This window comes from Mus musculus, chromosome 2, assembly GCF_000001635.26.
Source record: "Mus musculus strain C57BL/6J chromosome 2, GRCm38.p6 C57BL/6J".
In the NCBI taxonomy this organism is placed as follows: domain Eukaryota; kingdom Metazoa; phylum Chordata; class Mammalia; order Rodentia; family Muridae; genus Mus; species Mus musculus.
Window position 1 is genome coordinate 91,415,345 of NC_000068.7, and position 18,079 is coordinate 91,433,423.

General features: G+C 41.2%; 1 protein-coding gene across 3 annotated transcripts in view; it reads right to left on the bottom strand.

The window, feature by feature from the left end:
* Window positions 1-18,079, bottom strand: part of 1110051M20Rik (RIKEN cDNA 1110051M20 gene) — a 171,475-nt gene that overhangs the window by 142,105 nt on the left and 11,291 nt on the right. For 2 of the 3 annotated variants that reach the window (NM_001311144.1, NM_175123.5), the window contains exon 2: window positions 6,522-6,624. In NM_001311144.1, coding sequence (NP_001298073.1) covers window positions 6,522-6,624 — 103 coding nt within the window. Of the gene's footprint in view, window positions 1-6,521; window positions 6,625-9,217; window positions 9,351-18,079 lie in introns of those variants that run through there. The other variant, XM_011239456.2, reaches the window with a different exon arrangement.

Consider the following 18,079-nt stretch of genomic DNA (forward strand, 5'->3'; position numbering starts at 1 on the left):
CCTGGTGCCACAGGGCTGTAACTATCAATTAGCTGTGAGAAATGGTCCCCAATCCTCATAGCCATTCTCAAATTCCAGCCTTTTTTCTTTCTTTCTCTCATCATTATTTTCCAATGTCTTAAAAAGCCACGGTTCTCCTGTTACCCTTCCCACAAGAACCTGGCCACACTAGAAACCTGCGGTCTCTAAGTCAGGGCGACTTCACCCCATTTTCTTGGATACATACCGTCAGAGACGCTGGCCCAGTGCTGACCTGGTCCATTCTTTTTTAAAGACTGGTATCTTTTTTTTTTTTTAAGATTTATTTATTACTATACATAAGTACACTGTAGCTGACTTCAAATGTACCAGAAGAGGGCATCAGCTCTCATTACGGATGGTTGTGAGCCACCATGAGGTTGCTGGGATTTGAACTCAGGACCTTTGGTAGAATAGTCAGTGTACTTACCCGCTGAGCCATCTCACCAGCCCCCAGACCTGGTCCATTCTTATAGAAGCCCCTCAAATATGAATTCCCTTCACCTCCCTGTTTAGAAGACAACATTTAAAGGTAGACATTACACACAGCACAGAGGTAGATCCTCTGGGGCTAACTTCTTGCTTTCAAGTTCTCTAGTGCTCAGTCTTAGAGACACAGACACGGTACTGGCCAGCCACTGTTTTACAGTATATTAAAATTTGCTAGGATGTATACTGTAAGAATAAAGTGATAGAATCTAGCTGCAGCTCAGGCCACAACACACTCAGCAGCCCTTCACATTCACAGAGACCAACAGGGCATCCTTGTGATACAACGTCCTGAGTCCCTAGCTAACAGACTTCCAGGTGCCAAAATCTCTCACCTGGGGAAATGAGTATTCATCAAAGGGAGTACTGGTAGCTACACATCCTGTTCCCCAACCAATTCCCTGCTTCCTGCCTGGGTATCAGAGAACTGGGCTACAGGCTTATGCTGTAAGACCACACCATCTTGAGAAAGGTGTAAGAACACTTCTGCCGTGAGGGCCCTGATGGCCTCTCCTCAGAACCCCTGCTATGCTGTTGTCTATCTGTCTGTGGGTCCATGGAGTTAACTCTTTTTAAGAAACCCATGTCCCCAACAATCTATCCCAGTGTCCTTCTTGATCCCCTCATTTGAGACCTTTCACTTAGGGACTAGCTTGCAAACATAAACAACCAAAGAGACATTACAGGTGAGAGGTCAAATCAGCAGAAAAGCCTCTGAGAAACGCCCAACGCTCAATGTAAGGAGAGGCCTGGACTCGACGGGATGGAGGGATCCATGATTATGAGCTTTTTACAAAGCCCTGCTTACTGTTATTTAAAGACGGCTCTCATTGATCTGCCCAAAGGCCATCAGCTCCCAGACAAGGCTACATGATAAGCTTGGATGATATAGCTCTCAGGGAGAATTTAAGAGTTGTCCAAACAATAGGAGACTTAAAAAAAATTTTAATGTAAAGGCTTCCTGTAACATTAAGCAGGAACGCTGACTAAAGGCAGGAGAAAGCAGCAGACTTTGTGACACTGCAGGTGACGCTTCATTTCTTAACTCTGACAACGAGTAGCTTTTGAACTTGAAGCTCTTTGACGTTTAAACTGAGGAGCCTCCATCAATAAAATAGGGGTAATAATGATGCCTACTTCAAAGACCGCAGCAGAGGAGGCACAGTCAAGTTTAAAAACTGCATACTGTTGTCATCATTATTAGTGCCAAGTACATTAAGCTTTGCTTAACCATATGGACTGGGAGGCGATTTCAGCCTGGTGTTCAGAAGTCTGCTCAGGTTAGCCAGAAGAGAACAGCTTCTCCATACAGTGGGGATCTTCTCTTACGAATCACTATGAACCTGACCCTGAACATGGGCATTGGCACTAGATAAATCACATTCACAAACCTCAGCTCCCATCATTTGGGTGTCCTCCAAATACCACGGCTATTACTTCCCATTTGGGTATAGAGCTTTAAGTCTTTTTTTTTTTTTTTAATGTCTTCACTGCTTTAATGCTGGGTCACTTTTCACATATCAAAATAACTTACCTTGAGCCAGAGTTGTACAAGTGTTGTGTATGTGCTGTTCACATACCTCATATAAATTTTAGTTTTCTGAGAAAAAGAAACAGCTTGATTGGCAACTAGGTTTCCATCAATATTATGAAAAAATCTTGAGTTCTTTTAAAACAGTGTATTAGTAGATTAATTAAAATCAAACAAGGGCTGGTGAAATGGCTCAGCAGGTAAGAGCACTGACTGCTCTTCCAAAGGTCCTGAGTTCAAATCCCAACAACCACATGGTGGCTTACAACAACCCATAATGAGATCTGACGCCCTCTTCTGGTACATCTGAAGTCAGCTACTTATGTATAATAATAAATAAATCTTTGGGCCCAAGCAAGCAGGGACTGAGCGAGCAGAGTTGACCAGAGTGAGCGGGGCCAACCGTAGCAAGCAGAGGTCCAAAAAATTCAATTTCCAACAACCACATGAAGGTTCACAACCATCTGTATAGCTACAGTGTACTCACATACATAAAATAAATAAATAAATCTTAAATAAATAAATAAAACCTCAAAACCTACCAAGAGCCAACAGCATACTGGCTCTCTAGAGTTCAGTGTCATTTACATAGGCGAGTGAAGTCTGATTTTGAAATACCAAAGAAGCAATTTTTGAAGAGACTATAGAGCTTTACTCCCTGAAATCAACAGTAGGTGGGGGTTGGAGAGGAAACAGTGTAAGAGGATCAAGAATAAGAGTAGTAAACAAGTATGCCAGAGCATAAAATGTAGATTGTTACCAATTCAAGACATGTCTACTAACACTCTTGCCAACATCTTTACAACTAGTGCACACCACACCAATGCTGGAAAAACAAAGATGAAAAGAAATGATGCCTAGCCACAAGACTCCTGCCGAACAGTGGAAAGATATAAAGGAAATGGGGGTGGCGATGAATGAAAGAAGCCCAGGAAGAACACTGCCCAGGTGACTCGTATTTCACTTGGCAAAGAGCTGCCAAAAAGCTGGTACAGATTAAATGGCCTAGAAACTCGAACCTTGTCAGGGCGGTAAGGGCAAACATGGCTATGCAATCTCAGGCTTTATCCACTGCCCACCTTGGTCAATTCAACCCACACCATGAGAACAAGTAAGTGCCCTGTTTCTACTTCAGCATCCTGTAGAAGACTGTGTGAGGAGACTAGCTCTCTCCCCAAGAAACTTGTTTATCCCCTGGAAACTTAAAATCCCAGTGCATAAAAACATCTGGATTTTAAGGCTGGGAAAGTGGTTCAATGGTAGAATGCTTGTTTAACATAACCAAGACACCAGGTTCCATCCACAGTACCATACAAAGAGAGAAGGGGCGGGGAGAGAGAGAGAAAGGGAGAGAGAGAAAGAGAAAGAGAGAGAGATAAGAAAGAAGAAAAAAGAAAATCTATATTTCATCAATTTTATTTCTGAAAACTCTAACACAACAAAAAAGCTAGGGAGGGTCAAATATTCCTTTAATAACAACCCACATTGTTTAGGCCATTAGAACAGCTGTCTGATGTCCAAAGAGCCTCTGGAGACCTGAGAGTAGGAAAAAAAAAAAAACACCTTTATATTTGAGGAAGATGGAAGCTGTCAAAGGTTAACTCCCCCTTTCTTAGAATGTCCCAAAAACACAAGAAAAAGGACATATTAGTAATAATACTAATAAATATAAAATAACCAATAAAATTAACCCTGCCTGTGTTTCTCTAGCATAAACTTCCATGAATATTAAAGTGTTTTAAACCGATTAGCTTAAAAGCTGTATGGTGATATTCTCAAAATGGTAATCATGTTCCCTTTCAAACACGCAGTGTGTCCCTTACAATGAAATATGACCTTTCTTTTTTTTTTTTTTTAAGATTTATTTATTTATTTATTATATGTAAGTACACTGTAGGTGTCTTCAGACGCACCAGAAGAGGGCATCAGATCTCATTACAGATGGTTGTAAGCCACCATGTGGTTGCTGGGATTTGAACTTCGGACCTTCGGAAGAGCAGTCGGGTGCTCTTACCCACTGAGCCATCTCACCAGCCCGAAATATGACCTTTCAAGAATATATAGTCATTAAGCAATTAGTGCAACACCCTGTAAAAAGAAAAGTGCACAGGCACAGCATCCAAATCAAGTCCGAGAGAAAAAGTAGTCACGAACACCATCACCAAATAAAAGAAACCAGAGTGAGTGCTGTGAATACAGCAGGAGTTAAATCCTAAGTGGGATGGGGCCAGTGAGCAAGCAGGGTCTGGGATTAAGAACACCAGCCACCACTGCAGAGGACCCTGGGTCAATTCCTAGCATCACCTGGTGACTCACAACCATCTGTAATTCCAGTTCTACGAAGTTTGACACTTTCTGGTCTCCATGTGCACCAGGCACGGCACATGGTGCACAAATAGTCATGTAGACAAAACACTCATACACATAAAATTTAAAAACAGATTGTTAACCTTCAGAGGGAAAACCAACAAACAAAAGTTACAAGGAAACTAAAGAAATGCACCTAATGGATCAAAAACTGACTGACTAGTCTTGACCACTCTTGAGGCACACAAAGGAGCTGCACCAAAGGCATGCTCCTGCTCCTACACATGCTGAGCAGCTCTCAACCAAGATCCGTCACTACTACACCATCACCACTGGCCTAATCTATTGTCTATTGTCTTAGTCAGGCTTTTATTGCTACGATGAAATGCCATGACCAAAAAGCAAGTTGGAAAGGAAAGGGTTTATTTGGCTTACACTTCCAGATCACAATCTATCATTGGAGAAAGTCAGGACAGGAACCCAAGCAGGGCAGGAACCTGTAGACAGATCACAGCCACTCCCCCCTCCCAGTCTCCCCTCACATGGCCCTTTCCCTTCTCCTCTAAGAAGCAGCAGGAGGTTTCTCCTGGAGAACCAATCCACTCTGGCACCTCAAGTCACTGCTTTCTTATAGAACTCATGACTACCAGTCTAGGGATGGTACCACCCACAATGGGTTTAGCCCTCTCTCATTGATCACTAATTGAGAAAATGCCCTACAGCTGGATCTCATGGAGCCATTTCCTCAACTGAGGCTCCTTTCTCTATGATAACTCCAGCTTGTGTCAAGTTGACATACAAAGCCAGTCAATACACCTTGTCAACTTGACACACAATCATATCTCCTTATGTTCAAATGAAAATAACCATGTCAGGGCTGGAGAGATGGCTCAGCAGTTAAGAATACTGACTGCTCTTCCAGAGGTCCTAGGTTCAATTACCAGCAACCACATAGGGGCTCACAACCATCTGTAATGGAATCTGATATACTGGTGTGTGTCTGAAAATAGCTACAGTATACTCATATAAAGAAAAATAAATAAATAATATTTAAAGAAAAAGAAAATAACCAGGGTATAATAATGCCTAACATGTAAACACATTGTTTATTTAGAATAGGTGGCAATGTCCATTGAGGAACATCTTTTTCACAAAATAGAAGCTTAGCTGGGTGGGATCTTACTCTTAGGTCACCATTCCCTTAATTCCAATTAATATCCTTAATCTGTTTATCTCCTTGAGCACAGGATTGGTTACATTCCACTTCTTGGTAACCCTTTAACCCTTGAACCATACATTTTGTATTTTCCTTTCTCAGCTTGCTACATTTGATCAAAATGCTCTTCATAAGAGTGAACCACAGGACAGAGTCTATGCTAGGCTGTTTTAAGATTTGTCAGTACAAGTAGTATAACTCTCTCACTTTAGCCTCAGGCAGACTCTTCATATAGGGGCAAAAAGCAGACAAATATTTTGGTGAAGATATTCTTCACCAAAATATCACAAGAAAGCTCTCTAGGCAACATACTAAAATTCTTCTCCTCTGAAACCCCCTGAGCCAGGCTCCCACAGTTTAAATCACCCTCAGCACCACTGTCTTCCATGCTTTTATTAGTGTCACCTATTAAGCTCCACTTAAAACATTCCACTACTTTCCTAATTCAAAGTCCCAAAATCCACATTCCTCCAAACAAAAGCATTGTCAGGCCTATCACAGAAATACTCCATTCCTGGTACCAACTTCATTTTATTGCTGTGTAGAAACCATGACCAAACTAACATTTAATTAGGGCTGGCTTACAGTTTCAGAGGTTTAGTCCATATCATCACAGTGGGAAGCAAGACAGTGAGTGTGCAGGCAGACATGCTGCTGGAGGAATTGAGAGTTCTACATCTTTATCAGAAGACAGCCAAGCAGAGATTGGATTGCACACTGGGCAGAGCTTCTGCATAGGAGACCTTAAAGCCCATCCCCATAATGCATACTTCCTCCAACAAAGCCACACCTCTTCTATAAGGCCATACCCCCAAGTAGTGCGACTCTCTGTGGGCCAAGAATTCAAACACATGAATCTATGGGGGCCAAACCTATTCAAACCACCACATTCCTGTATCCTGCCGGCTTCCAAATACCTCCTTTGTGCCTGCCCAATTAGCAAAGCATTCATGTACTCACTAGTCAGTGAAGAACCGGGCAATGCCATACTGGCTAATATCCTCCCTGTTCTCCAGCAGCTGGCACACTGCATCCTCCATGTACGTGAGGACATGTCTCTGAGCTGCAAATAGAAAGAAAAGAAAGAAAATGGAAGAGATTAAAAAAACAAAAAGTTCTCTCAATCCCAATTCGAGGCCATGTAAATCAAGGTGTTATTTCTGCCCTGGGGGAGTGGACTAGAACAGAGAGACAAAGTTCGTTGGCCATAACTGAGCTATGGTCCTAACAGGCGAAAGCAATGAGTGCAGAGCAGACCTACTGAGACCTGACTAGCGGTCAGCCCCACCTTCCATTCTTGTTTTCAGTAATAAGAGCTTCAGCTCCACTCTTTCTTGCAAGCTGTTTCCTCTACATATTCTGTCCTCTCCCATCTGTGCATGGTCAAAATGTATTTCAGGAAACGGATGATTTGATTTTAAAGAAAATTCAGATTTAATTTTAAAACATCACTGGAAAAGGTTAGGGACCATGGAAATGTCAGTGCTGTTACAGGTGTACATCCTTAACCATGGGAAACAACAAGAACTTATCAGATATACTTATCATTAGGTGTACACACAACCTGCATTTGTTGTTGACTAGGAAATGTGTGAATTAATCAGAGGCTTGTCAAAATAAGCTCAAATTGGGGGGCTGGAGAGATGGCTCAGCGGTTAAGAGCACTGACTGCTCTTCCAGAGGTCCTGAGTTCAATTCCCAGCAACCACATGGTAGCTCACAACCATCTGTAATGAGATCTGATGCCATCTTCTGGTGTGGCTGAAGACAACTACAGTGTACTGATATATAATAAATAAATAAATATTTTTTAAAAATAAGCTCAATTCAGAAAAACAAAGTATCAAAGAGTCTATTAGGGACTAGGAAGAGGGTCAAAAGGGAGTGGCACACAGAGGGTAGAAGAACAGAGTATGAATATGATCAATGCATTATGTATACATGTATAAAAAAGTCACAGTAAAACCATTAATTTGTACAATTAACATATGTTAATAATTTAATTTTTTTAAAAACATGGACTTAGAGATAGATAGATAGATAGATAGATAGATAGATTTGTTGTTTATTTGTCTTTTTTAAAACAGGAGGCTAGTCTGGAATCACTATGTAGACTAGGCCGGCCTAAAACTCATAGAGATCTGCCTACCTCTGTCTTCTGGGATTAAAGACATGTGCCTCTGAGCCTAGTGTAAAAGTACACTAATGTTAGAAGGACCTGCATTTGAGTGACTGTCTTTTGTAGCTTAATTTTGAATAGTTACTTAATATATAGTTGATTTAGGCTTTATCAAGTGTACAAAGTTGTGTAATTTAGTTCTATAGTAAAGACAAACAGAAAAAAGAAGTAAAGATCTTTGTAAGGTGGTCTTGAGAATAAAGCTGTGAAATAATCTATGTCAAATTCTAGTTCTGTTTTCAAAATATTAATCATCATAAATAAGTATATTAAACTGAGAAGAAAAATACAGATTGACTAATATTTCTACGGCTGCTGTGTTCCCTCCCTTTCTTCAACCCACTTAACACTGATCTTACAAAACTCTTCCTTCCTCGGGCTCTGTGGGTTTTGATGACTTACCTGCACCTAAGGCTAATACAAGAATCCAGTATCCTCCCCCACCCTTTGATAGCAAAAAGGAAAGAGCCTCTACTTAGAAGCAAATCCTGGTGGTTCTCCTCCCTAGCTCCAGGGACTAAAAGTCAGGGGAGTGTTTTCATAGTAGTTAAAATCAAAGTATTCTCAACTTGAGGGCTAGGGGAATGGGGAAAAAAATAGACTGGAAGAGAGTGGGATCATACCACTTTAATAATACCAGATAAATATCTTCCAGTCAGACACTTAGTCTACTATATTACAAATAACACCTACCATTTTTGAGCCCCTATTCAATTCTTTGATCAATATGCCAGACAATGTACTGATTATTCTAATGCATTTTTGAGCCCCTATTCAATTCTTTGATCAATATGCCAGACAATGTACTGATTATTCTAATGCATTATTTTACTTAATATTAGCAACAATTTTATGATAGGTATTTATGGACTTCTACTTTACAGTTAGGATAGCTGAGACTTGACAAATTAAAGCAACTCACTCAAGATTACATAGCTAGTAGTAAGAGAACCTGAGTTTTCAAAAAAAAAAAAATCAAGGTTTATCTTGTTCAAACATCCATGCTCATCTCAAAATGCCTCATCACTAACACGTCACAGTCAGCCACAGAAGTAAAAGTCACATTTATTTTACACAGAACATAAGGCTTGAGTGTAGCAAAATCACCTGAGGGGTGTGGTCCAGTCTTGTCTATGTGAACTGTGGGCATACATGTACACACATGGGTGTCACGTGTGTGAGCACCTCTCTGTCCTGTCCCTGCCTGCATACCAATTGGCACCTATGTGAAGTCAGGACTTGTCTATGGATTTCTGAGTGTCTAACCAAGAACTGCTCTACTACAAAGTATTCACCCACCCCTTCGCAGGTCACGAAGTGGAACTGGAAAGTGCTGGTTCTTTCTTTAATCTGGGTGAAGGGTAGGAGTTAAATAAAAAGCCACAGAGACAAAAGCGAGAAGCTCTACTGTGTGGGAATTCCGCCCAGCCATAGAGCAAGGGTGAAGCTCTCCTTAATTGCTCTGCTTGGTCCTCACCTGCACTCTTATCAGTCTGGTGTTCTCTCTGTGGTTAAGTGTTCCACCAACCCCGGAAAATCCTTACAGTTGATCAAACTTCAATGAGACTCAGTAAGTCCAAGGCTCTTCTTGCCTGGAGAGTGCTCCTTTGTACTTCTTTGTAAATGCAAAGGAATAAGCTTTAATTTATGTGAGTGATTAAAGAATTCAAACAGCGCACCTGCACCCCCGGAGGGGAGAGATAGCTGGGCACCTGAGCTGTCTTTTTGGAGAAGGAAACACATTTCAGACTGGCTTTTCCTCTTCTGCTTTGCTATGACTTCCACAACATGATCAGGATTAAGTCTTCCAACCTGTACCAATACGGCTTTACTGTCCTGAAATCCCCATTAACAAATGCCTAACTGCACATGTCATGATCAGGTAGCATTGTCTGAGATAGGCACTTAGACCTACGTCAGGCTAAAATGAAAACCCAAGTAAATCAAAGTGTAAGTAAACATTGCCTGATCCTTACACGAACCAAAGGAGTAATGGAAACTGGGCCAGAACTGTCTTGGGTCTGTTAACTTAGACTACGCTGATTACCTTCCCTCTATGCTACAGTGGCTACTGTTTTAAAATGATTGGGACTAAAAATGTATCTGATAATAAACTACTGCATCAGAAAATACTTGGAGTATGCAAAAAGTAACACACCTTGATGATACCATTGTTACAACACAATGACTTTACAGATTAGAGCAGAATACATGAGTCAGGCCACCTATATGTGCAAATGACCTAACTTCACTGTTCTTTCTGGCAAATTAATTCTTCAAAACCAGTACCTACTACTGTCATTACAGTAAGGATTCAATAATATAATAATCTCGGTATAGCATCTGCTACATAGCATGTGGTAAACATTAGCTTTCTGAACACTTATATAAACTTCTGTTTATCCATTCAAGAAAAATTTGTTCAAAGATTTAGGGGCTACATAAGATTTTTATATCTACCAACTGGGTGTGGTGGCACAGGCCTTTAATCCCAGCAACTTGAAAAAGGCATGTGGATCTCTGTGAGTCCGAGGCCAGCCTGATCAACATTGTGAGTTCCAGGACAGCCAGGACTATGTAGAGAGACATTGTCTCAAAAAACAAACACCAAAAAAGATTTTTGTATCTATAATACTTTACATAATCATATACCCATTTTATCTGCAGCTTTTAAACTTGTGGGAAGCATTCACTTATTAGCTGCTAATTACTCAGAAAGCCCTAATTTACATGGGAAAGTCCAAAATGGGTTCCTTTTACCCTCTTCCCAAACATAAATACCATCAAAGTACTAGCTGTTAATTTCACAATTAAATGATAAGGGAGCCCATTTGGAAATTCTTGCTTGAGGGGTCTAAAATTTCCACCTACATCAGTTACACGATTTTCCTTTTTAAATTATCATTTAAAGCAGTTGAGTAAACAAGTCTTACCGGGAATACATTAATGAGCTACTACGAGTGCTATCAATGAATATAAGGAAGTAACGCTCTAAGAAAAGGCTAGGGTACCGTAGGAATCTTGACCCCGACTTCCCTTTCACACCAGCCCTGATTTGAAGCACCCTTTGTTCTTTGCTTCTCAAGGCTCAAATGCTGGCTAGCACAGATAAATGTCTGCTGAACTAGTCTCAAACTGTTGTTAAGGATGAGGAAAGTAAGTCCGCTTAGCCACCAGCCTGTATGGTAAACCGCTTATAATTATGTCTTAAGTTTAGTGTGCTTTATAAATTACTAACATCATACAATATATGATCCTGTGAAATACAAACAAATAGCTACGTAGATTAGCAAATTACCAGATTTCTACATTTATAATCTGTATCTCCCATCTTTCTTGGTATTATCTTGGTCCTAGGAAACAGTGTGTTCTGCTATTTCATCATCTATAGGAACATCTTTGATCTTAGCCCACACTTAGCCAATTGCCCTTGACCAAAGGGGGTGAGGAAATGAGAAAAAGGAGCACATTTGATTCCCACACAGCTCAGTGAAGTAGGCAATAGTTTCCTTTGCAGCAAAGAGAGGTCAGGGAGCCAGCTGAGGCCTGTGTGGGGCAGGCAGAGCTAGGATTCACACTTGGATTTGACTCCAAAGCTGAAGTTCTTCCATACAAACAACCTCCACACTTCTGAAAAGCAAAGAGGAGTTCATTTACTCCTGTAATTCCAGCACTCAGGAGGCGGAGGCAAGAGGACTGGTACAAATTCAAGACCAACCAGGGCTACAGAGCAACTCTGTCTCAGCAGACCAAGAAGGGAGGAGGAGAAAGAAATCAGACAGCCCCCAAATCTTCCGCGTGTCCCTTCTCACATGTATTGCTAGCTCTTCGCTGTTGACATGAGAAAAGAAGCTTCTGCGGGTAAATAGACAGCTGAGTTATTCGCAGGCCTTTAACCTTTAACAACACCACTTGGCTTCGGAATCACACGCTCTAACTTTGCTTAGGGGCTCAGATGACAGAAAAGCTACATACTAGCCAAGGAATAGCAACTCTAGTCAGTTTAAGAGGCAGACTTCCTTCATTCCTTTTTCAACTTTTCTTTTCTTCTTGAGGCAGGGACTCAAATAGTCCAGGCAGGCCTTGAACTCACTATGTAGGATGACCTTGAACTTCTGATCCTCTTCCCTCCATGTCAGCCTGAACGTGTACAGCACCAGGCAGTTTTGGCAGCCAGGGCTTTGGACATGGGAGACAAGCATTCCTACTGAGCTGCACTCCTCACCTTAAGAACAGCACTTGCAGGAATAGATTCAGGCCAGCAGGATGGCTCAGGCAGGGTGCTGCCACCAAGCCTGACCTTCTGAGTGCAGTCCCCAAGACCCACATGGTAGAAGGAAGAATGGACTTCTGGTGTGCCTTTGGGTAATGAGTATGACAACTTCCAGAAGTTGTCATCTGACCTCTACACATGTACCATGTGGCATGTTCACACCTCTGCCCCATACACACACTGGATAGATAGATAGATAGATAGATAGATAGATAGATAGATAGATAGATAGATAGATAGATAGATAAAAATAAACTTTAAAATCTTCTTGTCTGTTTATTTTGTTTTTTCAAGGCAGGGTTTCTCTGTGTAGCCTTTCCTGTCCTGGAACTCACTGTGTACACCAGTCTGGCCTCAGAGAGCCACCTGACTCTGCCTCCCGAGTGCTGGGAGTAAAGGCATGCGTCATCACTGCCCAGCATTAATAAAATATTTTCTAAATAATTAGAAATACACATTCTGGTTTTGCTTTGTTTTTATCTAAATGACAAAAAATGAACACATATTGTTATTTTCACTACATGTCTGGCTGACTTTCATAAAACAATATAAAATCACCATACCCTTTGGTGTTTCCCAAAGGTGCATATTTCCCTTCCAGCAAAGAGCAATCTTTTACATTAATAGTTAATTGCCTGGCCTGGTAGCATATGCCTTTTATCCCAGCACTTGGGAAGCAGAGGCAGGAGAATCTCTGAGTTTGAGGCCAGCCTACAACACACGTTCCAAGATAGCCAGGGTGACACAGAGAAATTCTATAAGTTAATTATAACTTTATAAGCTAAAACAAACAAAACTTCACTTCTGTGTAGCTAAACCACCAGAATGCAGCTACATAGCTAGTCACACTCATTTACCCAAAGACACACTAGAAGCAGACAAAGCTATTGTTATCTCTGACAACCAAGAAACAAGAGGTGACTAAAGCAGAGGATAAAGAACTCAAGTCTATTTCACTCAGCCCAAAGAGGCATTGTACCACTTAATACATGTGCAGAGCTGAGAATCCCAACATTCAAACAGTCTCTGGTCGGCCATTAATCCTCCCCTCTCTTCTCCTTCCCTAAAATTGGTGATATATTTTGGGGATGCCAATTAAGACCTAAGTGCTTAAATTCCAAAGCCAAAGCAGCTCCAGACTAAATCTCATAATACAGAATTAGTAGGTTGGAGTCCAGCAATTCCAAGGTCCAGAACTCTTTTTAAAAGCTTCCCTAGCAACTCAGCACTTGGACTGTTCAGTTAGCTGATCATAACAAAATGTACTTCCCAAACAGAAGACTCTAATCTGGCATTTGCATTTCCCACAGTTATGACTAAGGAACCCATGAAGAAGCAAGTTATAACTATCATGACAAAAACTTTGTAAAGATAGTTATCAAAGAAACAATAGTAATCAAGTCAACCTGCAGAAATCTATTTTCCAGAAAGCACAATAGGTCTTAGATTCAAACCCAAACACAGCCCGTAAATTGTCAGTCCTGGGGTTGGTCACATGCCACTCACAGTGCTAGACCAGGCGGCCAACAGTAAAGTCACAAGGTAAACTCAGCTGTCCGAGTCTCCTCAGGTTGTGGTTCTTGGGGTGCAGTTTGCATACGCATCATGGTTAAATCCACAGAGTGTTTACTACACAGTGTGAGATTTAATTCAAGTTAGTTGTCATGTCACTAAGATACTAATGTAATCCTTTATAATTTACCTGGTACTTTATTTTAAAGTGCTTTCAAAAATAGCTGACACTTATAAAACAGTAAGAGCGTCCCACTGTCCACCATGGCATTCAGACAAGGTCTCAGCTAAGTCAGCTGAACACTCATGGTCTTAGGATTCCCGCCCTTTTGCCTTGTGAAGAGAATGTCACTGTCTTAAGATGGAGATTGTTTTTCAAATGGCAGGCTCACCTGTCAAATCCCCACTAAAAGCTGTCCACAGCCTGCTCATGGCTATGGCTATAATAACGCTTGGTAATCCTGGTCATTTCTATTTCTGTTACAAAAGCAAAGGAGGCCACTGTCGATATTTATAGATGCCCCAGAGGCCCAGGCCAAAGTGCACAGGGACTGCACAGATGAGTGATTGAATAGCACAGGCTAGACAGGGAGGTCCCAGTTTACTCACAAGACTCATGCTAACATTTAGCATTGATCTACAGTAATGGTATAAAGCAATTCTAAAATACCCTATGAAAACATACTTTGCATCTATTTTACCAAACCAATAATCTTTGGCCCACCAGGCCAAGTTCAAATACGATCTATCGTCCTCTGGAAGTGCTCCCTAGCTCTGCTCTAACTAGAAACAATCTTCTAATTTTCTGAACCCTCTAACACCTATTCTAGATAGACCCTGGCACCTTCTCCTGCCTTATTCCTGGTGCCCATATGTAGCACCTTTCATTAGACCTCTTGCTTTTAAGGATGGACAGATAGCATGACTCATTTCTCTTTTATCCCGTTTAACACTCAGAATCACTCAGCATGCTCCACACAATAGTCATTCGAATGTTTACTGACTGACTATGTAAACTGCGCCCACTACGTATAAACTGTGGTGCTAGTCTTTATTCAGTGCAGTCGCTGCAGGCCTGTACTTCCCAGGTGGGAAACAGCAGACCAAAACACTGCTGCAGTCTTAGGGTTCTTGCAGGAAGCTACTTTTGTCCTCTTCTCAGCCACTCTTCACATTGCCTTTTTAGTGCCCTTCTCTCTATTCCAGTGAGAAAGCACGTGTTCCTTCTGTTGTTACTAAGAGCCTCATTATGTTCAAGGTGAAGTGAGAAACTGCATTCGATGCAATTACCAGTTCCTCACAAATCTGGGGACTACTTGTCATTTGGACATCCAGAGCTTATATAAAAGAAAGTCCAAATTCTTTTCACTCCTAAAAAACGATTTTCTTTTAAGAGAATGGAAGTCCACAGCACAGGAAGCAGTCTTCAGTAAGCCACCGTTCATAAACAGCTTTGCTGAGAGCATAACAAAGGTTCTGTTGTGCTCTTGCATGGCAGGGCCAGTGAGCAGCAGGAGCAGATGAACTCTTTAAGAAACAAGGGTTCTGTCTTCATGCAAATGTTTGCATTAATAAAAAATGAAGAAAACGATATAGAAAATGCAGGCTAGCTGGACATAATAGGTCTCTAAACGGGAGGTTTTTCACGTTTTCCAGGCGGAGTCAGCAGGTCTTTTAAAAACTTTGTCATTCTGAACATTTCACAGACATCACAAGAAAGACATGCAAATAACAGAAGCAAATCAAAGGACGTCCCGCAGCTCTGCTGGCGCCTCCCTTGCCCATGCCTGGTTTGTCATTTTCTGTTAACCCTAGCTGGCTGTATTCTGCTGAGGAATGAGTCCCTAGCCCAAGTGGCAGTCCATGTCCAACCAGTGGGCTCCAGCCCTGATAACATCACAATGCAAGCCATGTACCACCACTCAGGGACACGTGCTGCCAGGCAACAAGTGCAGCGTGTGATTTTTACACACTGGGCTTGCAAATCTGCATGGGAAAGAGCCTCTAACAAGCCACTTGAGAAGATGCGGTCTTCTGGAGTGTGCACATCACTAAGGAGTTCTCAGAAGGATTTGTGAGGCTCAATCCTTCAAAGTAAAGTATACAGTAAGAACCAGAAAAAAGAGCTTGAAGCAGGGAGGGTAGCTACTGTGTGCCAAAGCCATGCACCTTGTGCTTAACCAACCTTGCCTTATTTCATCTTTAACACCACAAATTCAGGCAGATATCCTACTTGATACTGAGGAAATGAAGGCTTGAGAAGGTTCTGTGTATGTATATGTGTGTAAATATATATGTATGTGTGTATACACACACACACACACATATATATACATGTATATAATCTGTCCCATGGCAAGCTAAGGCTCAAAACCATATGGTTGGTGGCAAATTCCCTGACATTTCATACTTTTTTTTTTTTTAAACACACAATTAACCTTTTTTCCCCCCCGAGGAGAGGCAAAATGGACCAGAGCCTGTTCTATAGTAAGAAAGCACCACAGAGCCAAGCTAAACTCCCAGCCCATACATGCCACTGCAAAACCACTGGCATGGACCTTGCTCTCTGTTCCTATCATCTGGATAATTTATTATCCATTTTTAAGAGTGATGGGCTTCAGAGCTGGGCACAATGGCTTATGCCCATAATTCTAGTACTCCGGAGGCTGAGGTAGGAGAATCACTGAGAGTGTGAGGCCAGCCTGGACAGCACAATGAGCTCCAGCACAGTGAGCTATGAGAACTATTGTTCCCATACATATACACACACACACATATACTACACACACACACACACACTACATACACACATATACTACATATACATACACATACATATACACACACACTACATACATACACACACTACATACACACATATACATATACACACACACATACACTACATACACACATACACTACATACTCACACACATATACTACATACACACATACACTACACACATACATATATATACACACACATACATACATACATATACACACACATAAAATACACATACATACATACACTACATACACACACATACTCTACATGTACACACACATACATATATACACATACACCACATACACACATACATATACATACACACATATATATACACACATATACACACACATACACTACATACACACATACATACATATACACACACATACACCAAATGTACACACACATACATATACACACATACACTACACACACTAATACACTACATATACACACACATACATATACACACATACACTACATACACACATACACTACATATATACACACACATATACACTACATACACACATATATATATATACACACCCACACATACACTACATACACTACACACACACACACACCCCAAAAAAAGATGAGGTGGCCGGCATTTTAGGTTGTGATAAAAATCTGACTTAAGATGCAGATGCTCTATCATGAAAAGGGGGCTATAATTTTGTTTTGTTTTGTTTTGTTTTGTTTGAGACAGGGTTTATCTGTATAGCCCTGGCTGTCCTGGAACTCACTCTGTAGACCAGGCTGGCCTCAAACTCAGAAATCTGCCTGCCTCTGCCTCCCAAGTGCTGGGATTAAAGGCGTGCGACACCACCGCCCAGCATATAATTTAATGTGCAGTACACAGCATCCAAGGCTCTCCTAAAGGTCATCTATAGATCCTTGGAGGTTGCACCACTTATGTGAAGAAGGAAAGAAGGAGCAATGGCACTAGCACACATATCTCCTTCCCGAGATACGCATGGTCTGTTTTCTTTTTATCTTTCCTCCACACTCTGTTCTGTTCCCTACCATTATGTTCTGCAACATAATGATGGCCCACTGAAACCCCCAACCTGCAAATTCCCTGCCCTCCAACACACTGTTCCTCTCTACCAGGAAGTCAATTAGCCTCACCACAGACTCCGGCCCATCGGCCTCTGGATTGCACAGTACTCCTTCCATTCCCACAATTTTGCTTTCCATGGTCTCAGTTACTGCAGTCAGGAATACGGTAAGTACAGGCTTCAGTACTCTGTGAGGTCTGAGACAAGGGAGAGCTGGGATGCAGCAAGGCAGACAGCTCATTACTGTTTCATCACTGCTCCTAAGTTACAAAGTGTAAGAGGCAGAAAGACTCTCCATCCATGTTGTTCCGTTCCTATCGGTTTACATTAAATAAACTTTCTTTCTTTTTTTCTTTTGTTCTGCTCCTTTTGATTCAAGGGTGCAGGATTCTTGGCTTACTTAAATGTGACTTTGAAGTTTTCTGCATTTCCATCTATAACCATAATGCTGAAGTTTTTCTTTGTATAAAGGAAACAAATCATGACAAAAACTGAATTTTGTAATTCCTTGGAGAGCAAAAAAGGCTAAAGCAAAATGAACTAAAAATGTGCACAGAGGGTCAAACTGAGCCCACTCCCTCTCCATTTCCCACAACCTTTTTAATTTCTGCCTTTTAAAACTTTACTTGGTACTATGGTTTTCAAATTTTTATTAAATACCCTCTTATGATAATAAATATTTCCTTTTATAAATG